An 11,413-nucleotide genomic window follows, 5' to 3' on the forward strand; every position below is an offset into this window, starting at 1 on the left:
TGCGACCGACCAGTGTGCGACCACGGATTTCAAGCCTTGATCACCGTTTATGTTGCGTCGAGACTATCGCATACGCAGCCATACAGCAATCAAACAGACAAAACACGGTGGTCGCAAATTGGTTGACAATTGTTGGTCTTGTGACAGCGTGAAAACATTGGGCTTCTAATTGCATTTCTGACCGTCATATATTTCAAGAACACGGTTATTTCGAACAAAACTCGTTAAATTATAAACAAAGCACCACATCACAGCAATCAAACAGACGAAAACACGGTGGCCGCAAATTGGTTGACAAAGATATTATCGACGTATCGGAAATGCACACCCCCTATTCCCCTTCCTTCAAATGTAGAAACGCGAAACTTTCAAATATGGTTAAAAGAAACACAACTCTACCCACCTGCCAAGTTTCATCTTTTTATTTCTCATATTTGTATGGATTTTCAAGCTTTTGACAGCTACGAGTTAGTTCAGTGTCACCGCGCTGTGTTACGGTACGGTACCAGAACTTCTCTATCTTTAGAAGGTCCTGTCTTGTGACAGCGTGAATTGAAATTGCAAGATGGTCCGTTGGACACAAAATGGCGTCCGATATCCGCAGAACAAATCTTACAGAGCTAACAGAAATATTTGAAATAAATAAAAAGTAATAGCCTTCTGGAGAAAAATTTCATCTTCAACCACTGAAAATTTCAAAGCAATTAGTCCAGTAATCAAAGATAGAAGCGACTTTTTAAAAAGTGTCAAAGAACAAGAACAACAACAACATAATATTGAAACGATCGTTATGTCCACTACGTGTCCAATAATAAGCACGCAGACAGGTAAAGCGAGGAGCAATTACGAGAAAACAATTATGACATCATAATCACAAATCTAGTCTGCCTTAAAAACAACAAGCTATGACGTAAATACACAACAGTCACCATCTTTGAGTTTTCAGTGAAAACAAGACCAAAAACAATTATTCTACGAGATGAAAATACATTATGAGTAAGAGAATCCGAATCCCCTGCATCTCCAACAACTAATTCAGTATCCACACAAATATAGTTGTCAGTTATCAATATCAATTCACAATCTAGATACAATTGGGAAAATGGAAAATTATGCCATATTGTGTGAGGTCCTTACGTTTCGACAACAGTTTGATGACATCTCCATCTGATATTCATTAATCCTGCAATTGCAGGCCAAAAGGTTTCACAAAGATGGAAGTGTGCCATCGAAAAAATTACAACCAAGCATTGAGTCTGGAAGATATGTTTGACTGTTATCATCAGGCGGCTTGTATTGATAGCCTTTTCCATAACCAAGTTCTTTCATTAACTTTGTTGATGCATTCCTAAGATGGAGTGGAACCTGAATGACAATAAATTAGAATAAGTGCAAATACAAATGCTCACACTGCAGAAAGATCAGACCCATAAATACCTTGTATTTTGTATACCTTGTAATTTTGAAAAAAACTTGACATAGCAAACAGGTATAATTATAGGTGGAAAACAGAAAGCCTTGTGCTGAAACTAAATTTAATCTCAAGAAATTCCTTGAGCTACTTTTTAGCTAAATCATGGTTTTACTTTGGTTGTGGCATCGTCAAGTGGGCCAGATTGAATTACCCAGCAGGCCGGATTTGGTCTGCGGGCTGTAGTTTGACCATGTCAGCTCACAACTCGTCTTTTAGTAGTTTTAATATGTTGGTTCATGGACCATTGAGTAGTATAAAGAAAAATAAAATAAATGATAGCTTACCCCAGGTAAAGGACCTTCATGGTATTTAATTTTTTCTTTTGCTCTGTTATAGGCCATATAAACTTCCACAGACTTTGGTGCCCTTGCCATGTACACAGCACAATGTGCTAACACAACCTGAACATATTTTGGAGCATTTTGATTTGCAAATTAATGACATATTTTGAAACCAAGTTTGATAACTCACATCACATTCTGGCATCCCTATGAATTGGCATGCTTGTTGAGCAGATATAGCCAGATTTAACGCAGTAGAATCTCCAAGACCTGAATTGAAAAATATTAAAATTATGATTTGGTATGGTTATCAAGAATAGTAGTAATAGTATTTATTCTGGAGGAAAGAGTTTCTTTATCTTCTAACGAAGCATGGTCTTTACTTGGTTACTAGTTCAGATCAATTATGATAAATGCAATTGTTCCAAATAGACTTGTAAAAGAAACGGTAGAGGAAACCCTAACTGACCAGCCTTTATATGATTGAAACATCATTGTTTATCATTATGTCGAAGGATAAACAAAAAACATCTAAGGTTGGAAAATTCAATGAAATGTGCGTAGATGTTCGCTGTCTTAAGATCTGTGAGGAGTTAGGTACAATCGATCAAATAAATGCACTTTGATATACAAAATGCTGAGGAACTCCACTCACCAATATCCTCACTAGCAATTCGTATTAAACGTCTTGCAATAAACTTAGGATCTTCTCCACCTTCAAGCATTCTTGCTAGCCAATATAAAGTTGCATTATCATCAGATCCTCGTATTGATTTTTGAAAAGCGGATATCATTTCATAATGTTGATCCCCTTGAATGAAATCAGAAAAAGAAAGATTAGCAAAATGATGGAGTGTAGAATCATACACACTTGTGTGATCGCTGTTTTCAAACTATCTGTTTAGGAGTAATCGTATCTGTATGGAGTGGAGGAACTGAACATGTACAGAAATTCATACATCCAAAACTTTAGCAGCTCCATATGGAGTCACTGATTATTTATTAGGGCTTATCAGATGAAAACTCTTAAATGGTAAAGTTTCATTATCCTGTTCGATCCAGACTTTTTCCAGTATTCTCAGTTTTTAGAAAAAAGTATATAGCCTACCACAGGAAATCGTCGATGTTCAATCAAGTATACACTGGGTCTCATGAATATAATCTTTCACAATAGTACTTAACTTAGTTTCATTCAAATGTTCATAAAAATTGGAATACTGGGTTCGATTCCCATTTCAAGTAGCTGTTAACAATTTATGTTGCTTGCATTTAAAATCATGTGTGACCCTGATATCTCTCCACTCACTTAAAAATTCATACAACCGCAAAAATATAGCAAATACACAAATGATTCAATCAATTGGGAAACAGAAAAATTCAATTGAAATCATTGAGTTAACATCCCAAATACAATGAATGTACTGTCAACATAAAAATCTCAACTAACCTGTTCTATCATACGAAACGTGACTTCGATGCAAGCTCTTTTTAATCATTTCAATATCGATCTGGTAAGTGTTATTATTTTCATTGACAATAGCTGACCGAGCAGCTTGAATAGCCAGTTGTAAACCACTCAATGCAGTTCTAGCATCCCCATCACATATACTGGCAAGAAACTTAATGACTTCCTCAGAAATTGTTATTTTTGATTCAGTAATATTCTCCTCAACAATTTCACAATCAGGAGAGGAAATAATCTCGCACGAGCTTGATTCTGCTTTCAGAGATGAACCCTCACCTGGAGTTGTTATGACTCTCACATCTTTTTCAAACTTTCTCAAAGCTCTCATAAGTATAGTTTTTATTTCTTTTATGCTCAGTTTTTCCAATATTATGACTCGGCATCTGCTCAACAGTGCTGAGTTCAAAGAAAAAGATGGATTTTCTGTTGTCGCACCAATCAATACTATTGTACCATCTTCGACATGTGGTAAAAATGTATCTTGCTGCATTTTATTAAATCTATGGATCTCATCAATAAAAAGTACTGTCTTGCGCTTGAACATCTGTTGATCGTTTTTAGCTGTTTTCACCATTGCCTGGAAGAATACAAAATTACCTTTACAAATTTGAACATTAACAAATACATGTATTGCTTATACCAAGATGTTTTACAGTTGATCCAAACAGAGCTCTTTTTAAGCAGCTACCTGACCTAGGATGATCGAATTTTTCAATCCAGATGAAGTAGTAGCCTGGCGAGCCACTGAGATTTGATTCCAATTCATTCCAGCTACAGATAGGCAATGATATGAGCCATATGACATGGTTAAATTCAAACCCAGGCCATCCTTTTCTCTCATATTCAGTTTAATTTTTCTAAGTCCTATTGCACACTCAATTGAGAATGACAACGAAATAGTTGCAAATCAACCTGGTATAATGGCGAGACTAACATGAAAAGCATACACGATTAACTTATAGTAAATGTGGAGTATACTTACAGTCACATCTGCTTTTCCAGAATTGGTGGCTGACATTTTCACAAATCTTATGGAACTATTTGGTGTATTCTTTGCTTTCGTCGCGATGACATGAGCGAGAGATGTTTTTCCACATCCAGGTGGACCCCAAAGTATCATGGATGGGATAGTGTTGTTGCGTAGTAATTCATTTAGTACACATCCCTTTCCTAGCACTTTTTCTTGTCCTATATATTCATCTGTTGTTGAGGGTCTACTGCGTTCTGCAAGAGGAACACTATGCATATCACTGGGCTTCTTAGAGGTGCGCTTTGTCATAGGAGGATCATCGTGAAATATATGACTTCTTTTTGTTTTCTCATCTCCATTTTTAGCATTTATTGACCCATTGTTCATTGATGACTTGGAATTCTGTTTAAAATTGAAAAAACTTTGGGTAGGCTTTGGCGAAGAAATTTTAGCTTTTTTAGCTGAAGGCATATCATCATCATTTGAATGACATCTAGGCTTCATACCACCTTTGCATCGTTGTGCATGTGCTTCAATAAAATCAGAAGAGAAATTCTGGAAGCAAATTGGACATTCAACACTGTGAGATGGCATTTTATTCCTAATTTTCTTTGCCGCCAGAGTTTTGAGTTTGAAATCGTTTTATTAAATTTTCCTCGAAGGCGGATTTTTTCCTTTCATGTAAAGACCCTTTAGGACTGTTCGAGTCAATCTCCTGAATTATTTTGGACTGCTTCGCATCACTCATTACATAAATGTAACTACCATAACAAAGAGTACTGACAACTGCCGTAATATATAAAAATCTAACATGGTGAGGATTCATTACTTGCCAATACCTGGTAGAGAGAGGGGAGGATATGTTTAACATTCCCAAACTCATTGCTAACAGCCATAAGTCATATAAAAAATATTGCTACCAAAGTAAAATTAAAACTAGGTAATTGAGATGTAATCATAAATGAAATGGACCTAAAGATCACACAGATGGTACAAGATCATGACCTTAAACCTAACAACTTTCCCATATAATAGGCCATTCATGCACATGCTTCAAAACATAAATTGTGAACAAAAATTTGAAACGATCAACGTTCCTATATAAATCGAGCATAAATATTGTACCAAATCAGTCATGTTAGGTTTTTTTACCCAACGATTATTTGTGCCTTTCTCTCTGAAAAACGCCGAGTATTCACTAATTTAATGCTATATAAGAAATTATCACCAAAGACTGGAATTTTCCTGGTTTGACATTGCCTATCCAATTTATTACACCCTGTGTCAGGCGGTGAGCCTTGCGATTTGAAGCCAGGATGATTAACCTACGATGACAACACAGTAAGCCCAACGCTTTTTGAAATTACGGTGCAATTCCTGTCCAAGACATGGATAAATATTCTATATGTCCACCTTCAGATTTTGAACATATTAGTAATGTCTTTTTAACTGAACTTGCGAGTCTTCCTAATGCTGAATATTCATTTCCAGACATTTTTTTATACCGTTGAACACAGAATGCGATATAAAATGAATGATATGAAACAGGATCGTCAGGATATACAAGAAAATGCCCTCCGAATTTATTCCCATTGGCCACAAAGAATCCCTGATCATGTAGATCACAGAACACATCAAACTGTAATGATTCATTGTCATTTAAATTAGATTTAACATCTTCAGATGTTGGTAAAAATGTTGTCAGTGTACTTTTCACATTCATTTTGACCCACATTTGGTCATCATTCAAAAGACTTGTTTTATTTAACTCTGATTGTTTGAATGTTTCGAAGTTTTCATCTTCAACCTTGTCAGATTGTGAGCTTAATTTAATCCGTTTCGCAATTTTTCCTTGTAATATTGAGCCTGACAATGCATCTAACTCTTCTGATTTCTGTTTTTGCAGCACCTGTATTTGTGCTTTTCTTTGTACCGAACGCTGTTGGTTCATTTCCACTCTCCTCTCATCCGAAAATAAGTCTTTTGGATAATGGTTTGAATTACGTAACACAGCGATGTTTCGACTAATCAAATAGGTTGCCTCAAATTTGCTCAGTTGTAATGGGATACTGTTTTGAACATTTTGTCTTGGTTTCCAAGGCAAACTTCCAATGCAAGTTCCAACAATCCGATATGTTTTGCGAAGTTCCAAGATATGGGATGCTTTCCATACCATAAAATTGTTTTCGCATTGATCAATCACAATTTGGTCACCTTCTTCCATAATCAAGCTCAAAATATTTGATTTGGTGTCGCCCCCAACAAATGAAGAAATGTGCTGCAACCTTCAGACCTGAAATTATTGATGGCTAATTCCTATTATCGAAGGACAGTCAGGTATTTGTAATCTAAAATGAGAGAAAACTATATGATGGTTATATTAATATATCAGTATTTACAGAGAAAAGAACAACCCGCTTGTGACTGAGAGTAGTTCACAATGGTGTTAGGCTTAAATTCCAATTAAATATATCATAGTGGTTCTTCCCCTTATTGGGTAATAAGTACATGGATACTTTTGCTAAATTCTTGTTGTTTAGAGGTGATTGCCGTTATGGAAAAAATTGCTTTTCTCCGCAAAAAATAAGACTAAATGATTTTAAACATTTGAGTGCCTAAATACCGATTTATGGAAAAAATTGTTAAAAGGCTATCACACACATTTCTCGGCCACTTCGCATTCACATATATTACTTGTCTGCCGATTTTTACAACAAACCCTTATCGTTGGATAGAGATAAATAGATAATATTTATAAATTTGCTTAGTTGGTAAATCATTCCGTACATATCGCTAGATAGCGATGTCAATTTCCATTTCTACTAAACTCTGATTTTAAGCCAAAATTTCCTTCCATGCCAATGGTAGTTTCCGCATTTCCAAATTTTTCATAAATGATATAATATAATAAAGTATAACTAAAAATACATAAGCATGCAAACAAGCAAAGTAAATCGTCATTTGTACACACTTTTGAGGTATTTCAAATTCTCTGTATATCTATATGAGGGTGCTGAAATCCATGGGTTAGGGTTAGTATGGGTTCAAATATCCGTGGAAAAAATTTTCCATAGGTCTGTAGGTGCAATTGACGTGGGTTCAAATGTAATGTAACCGTAAATCTACCACTTCATACTAGAACACACCAAACTGCCAAAGTTACCCCAGCCCACACTCAACATTTGCAAGAAAAATTCAGAAAAACAGAAGATTATACATGCACATAACAACAACAAGAAACCATATTACCCATATTTACATCATTAGTTCAATTTTGATATTCCATGCCATAATAGTCCATTTAGAATTAATTCCCATGTTGTGATTTGCGGATTTGCCGTTCAACCTTGCCGTTTATTTTAGTAATTATTATATTAGGCATACAGGCATGTAAACAAAACAATTTGAAATAAATACACATACTAAACTGCTCATTTATGCACCCAAATGCCACCGCTCCCATGCATAAGTTTATTATACATATGACATATGAGCACCAAGAACTTCCCTGCATCTTCCCAATGTGTTGTAAGCGAATTGCGCAACTGCAAGGCTCACGTGAACGAATGAAGGTAAGCTAAGAGGCGCGAGCGCGCAATCGTTTTTGCATGTAATACCGTAATTTATCTCTAATCTCAGTTCAGTAGTTAATCTGTAAGTTTATAGACTGCAGAAGACAAACCTATATACAATGAAATAAAATAATAATAAGTAACATGAAGGCGGAAATTAGACATTTTCATTACCGTAATTTCCATTTCCTCACAATGCTGCAATGAGCCGAGGCAGAAAAGTTGCGTTGCTTTTTGCATTCTTTACTCATGTGACATAAAGACACATTGTAAAAAAGGAATATACATTATATCATATCTTTCTAATAATTTGTTTTACGTATTGTTTCAATTATTGAGGTATTCCTAGCATTTTTGTAGCAAAAAAAAGAGATATCACAACCTTTAGTTTAGAGTAACCTTAGGCAATAACATAATTGACCGCACCAAAAGTATTAAATATCTTGGGGTTACAATAGATGACAAATCGAGCTGGAAGGCACATATTGCCGATTTGTCTAAGAAATTATTTCAAACTGTTGGAATATTTTACAGACTCAGGTATATTTTGAACCCTGAAACACTCAAATTGGTCTACTATAGTTTATTTCACTCGCGATTACAGTATGGTATACTTAGCTGGGGGTCGACAAATAAGTCTCTACTGCAGCCAATACAAGTTTTGCAAAATAAAATTTTAAGGTGTATGGCATTTTCAGAAAAAACTCACATAACCAATTTTCAGCTGTATCGACAGTTTAATATCTTACTGCTGTGTGAAGTGCATACACTTGAAATAGCCAAGTTCATGCATCGGCATGAAAATGGCCTTGTTCCCATTGCTTTCCAACACTATTTCACTAGGCTACAAGATGTATATAAATACGCCACTAGATCCCCAAAAAATAGGTCATATTTTACCCCTCATGTAGCCACGGAGTTTGAAAAAAGATCTCTGAAATATAGCGGTGTCCAGGTCTGGGGCATTGTACCACCTGACATCAGAAATTGTTCAGCATATACCTTCAATAAAAATATGAAAAATTCTTGTTATCCAAGTACCCTGATCCGTATACTTCTGTTTAATATACTATAATTATCGTTTTATGCTGCTAAAAGTTATTGTGTAATAAATGATGAACTGCATATTAATTGCATATCCAATTGGGCATAGTCTACTTAACTGTGGATCATGCATTAATATTCCATTTCTATTTCAAGTATTTATGAATCTTTATGAATGTTGGTGATTGTCACTGTGTTTTCCAAGCTTCCATCTCGTAAATTAAGTTAATATCCTTTTCATATTGTTAAAATTCACTGTATAAGAAGTGATGAAATATACATTTAGTTGTGGATCATACATTGATGCTCCATTTCTAATTCGAGTATTTATAAATCGTTATGAATGTTGGTAGCCACTATACAGTATTCAGTGATTGTCACTGTGTTTTTTCTATGCTTTCATTTCGTAAATTAATTTACATAATAACCTTTTTATATTGTTAAAATTCATCTTGTAACAAATGAACTGCATATATACTTGTGGGCCATACATTAATATTTTAGTTCTATTTCAAGTACCCCTGGTATGAATACTTGTGAATGTTGTTAGCCTCTTTGTAAATTAATTTATTAACCTATTTACATGTTAAACTAATTATATAATAAGTGATGAACTGCATTATCAATAGCATATTTAATTGCGGATCATACATTGATACTCCATTTCTAATTCATATTTTTATAAATCTTTATGAATGTTGGTAGCCACCATGCAGTATTCAGTGATTGTCACTGTGTTTTTCCATGCTTTCATTTCGTAAGTTAATTTACCTAATAACCTTTTTATATTGTTAAACTCATTGTGTAACAAGTGAGCTGTATATTTAATTGTGGATCATACATAAATATTCGAATCCTTATTCAAGTATGTATAAATACTTATGAATGCTGGTAGCAATTGAACAATATTCATCGATTGTTATAATTTTCCCCCTGCTTCTTCATGTGAACTAATTAAGGTGCCAAAAGGAGTCAAATGATACTGTAGCAAGTACATAAGGATAGTTACTGTGTATTTTAATATTTTCACCACTTATTGTTAGGAGTGCATGTTATTTGCCTGAAACAAGGTCGTTGTCCCAATTCATTTCCTTTATGATGTATTTCTCTCACTCAGTGTAGCTTGTCTTTGCCGTTCTTTGTTAGTTAGAAATTTGGTTTCATCACCAAAATATAGGGCAACAAAGATTCGACCCTATCTGCGTGTCCACACTCCCGTGTTATTGAACACACGTTAACAGAGTGTAACTCCGATCTTGACTCCTTCAGAGGTCAAAAAGCACACAATGTATTGAATGCCATTAAATACATGTACATATACATACGCCAGTTTACCCATATTCAACACACAAACATATATTCAGAATACGAACGGGCATCGTTGGGGGCGTCAAACCGTAAATGGTCAAACTTGTGTAACATAAACACACGGCGGGCCCCAATTTAATACTCTTTGGGTCAAAATAGACATGATTGCGCTGTGATTTGTGGTTTGTTTACACCAGCCGCATATAAAACTAGACAAATAAGTTGAATAAGTGAACGATTGAATTGTGAAGAAGTCCATTATGCTGGTATAAGATGTAAACAATGGCAAAAAGAGTAATAAATAAATTTTACAGTTAAATGTATTTTCATGAAATTCTTTATCAAAAATAAAATCCGGGGATGATCATGTGCGAGAGGATTGCTGGACTCCTCGTCGCCGTAGGGTGGTTCACGTAACCGCTGGTCGGTTACAGCTTCCTCCACCATCAAGTCCATGCTTCCGAAAACAAATAACTGGCTAACTAATCCCATACCCGACCTGGACTGGTAACCGGTCGAGAGGCCGTGGTTCGCCATATGATTAAACCGTCTTATCGACTTCCTCTCTCCGGGGATAAATATGTAAAATCCTATCCTATCCGACGTGAGTGCAGGTGCAAGTAGTTCAGTGTTTTTCCTTAGTTCAGTAGTTCCTTTGGTCTGTGGGATGCGGGTATGTAAAGACAGCTAGCCAGCACGTACAGAAGTGTCAAAGTAGTCTATATTGTTCTATTGTTTCGCTGCCCACCAGAGTGTTAACCATTTCAGCATTTCTAACTTTTGTATCCCATTTGTTTCAGATTTCACGAACCAAGTTGTTATCTTTGACGCCATCTCATAGCCGTCGACACGTCCATCAAAAGAATGTACTTTTGTACAATATAATTTGCAGTTCACTTACTACAGTTATCACATTATTCATGAGGTTTTCCCAGTTTTCACTGCACGAATCAGAGTTTGAAAATACTACTCCGAGTACAGTCCATTTTCCTATTTCACAAAGCCAATTGTTTTTTCCACATTCAACTTCATGCCAGTTGTTAGTTGAAATCTGTTTATTTGCTTTCTTTCGTGATTGTGCGAAATCATTATCCCATCGATGTTTTTGTGGGAATTTATAGCAATGAGCAAAGGTTCAATTGCTATTATGAACATGTACAGGCTCAACGGATCATCTTGGCGAGCTCCTTTTTCTAGTTTAACTGCTTTACCTAAATATCCATTTATCAACACCCGAGTTTCTATTCAGTTTACAAAGTCTGAAGTACATTTATATATAAATTTTTCTTTGAATCCAAA

The 11,413-nt window shown here is 35.4% G+C and overlaps 2 protein-coding genes across 2 annotated transcripts; both read right to left on the reverse strand.

Annotated features, from left to right (window-relative positions):
• Window positions 1-406: 406 nt before the first annotated feature.
• LOC120330799 (ATPase WRNIP1-like) lies at window positions 407-5,031 on the reverse strand. The gene is made up of 6 exons (XM_039397736.2): window positions 4,203-5,031; window positions 3,203-3,797; window positions 2,411-2,566; window positions 1,946-2,025; window positions 1,759-1,875; window positions 407-1,365 (listed from the first exon to the last, which is right to left on the reverse strand). The coding sequence occupies exons 1-6, from the start codon at window positions 4,782-4,784 to the stop codon at window positions 1,207-1,209; spliced, it is 1,689 nt and encodes a 562-aa protein (XP_039253670.2). The 5' UTR covers window positions 4,785-5,031; the 3' UTR covers window positions 407-1,206.
• Window positions 5,030-7,703, reverse strand: LOC120330800 (tRNA-splicing endonuclease subunit Sen34-like). Its single transcript, XM_039397738.2, has 2 exons — window positions 7,440-7,703; window positions 5,030-6,538 (listed from the first exon to the last, which is right to left on the reverse strand). The coding sequence occupies exon 2, from the start codon at window positions 6,412-6,414 to the stop codon at window positions 5,554-5,556; it is 861 nt and encodes a 286-aa protein (XP_039253672.2). The 5' UTR covers window positions 6,415-6,538; window positions 7,440-7,703; the 3' UTR covers window positions 5,030-5,553.
• Between the last annotated feature and the right edge of the window lie 3,710 nt (window positions 7,704-11,413).

The sequence above is a fragment of the Styela clava genome, chromosome 6 (assembly GCF_964204865.1).
Source record: "Styela clava chromosome 6, kaStyClav1.hap1.2, whole genome shotgun sequence".
NCBI classification, from domain to species: Eukaryota; Metazoa; Chordata; class Ascidiacea; order Stolidobranchia; family Styelidae; genus Styela; species Styela clava.

Bases quoted from the DNA above. Each gene is read 5' to 3' on its own strand.
- LOC120330799 (XM_039397736.2), bottom strand. From the start codon at position 4,784: ATGCCATCTCACAGTGTTGAATGTCCAATTTGCTTCCAGAATTTCTCT. The intron at 2,026-2,410 runs GTGAGTGGAGTT...TTTTCAATTCAG, and splicing joins AATTGCTAGTGAGGATATTG to GTCTTGGAGATTCTACTGCG. The intron at 1,876-1,945 runs GTGAGTTATCAA...AAATATGTTCAG, and splicing joins TAGGGATGCCAGAATGTGAT to GTTGTGTTAGCACATTGTGC.
- LOC120330800 (XM_039397738.2), bottom strand. From the start codon at position 6,414: ATGGAAGAAGGTGACCAAATTGTGATTGATCAATGCGAAAACAATTTT.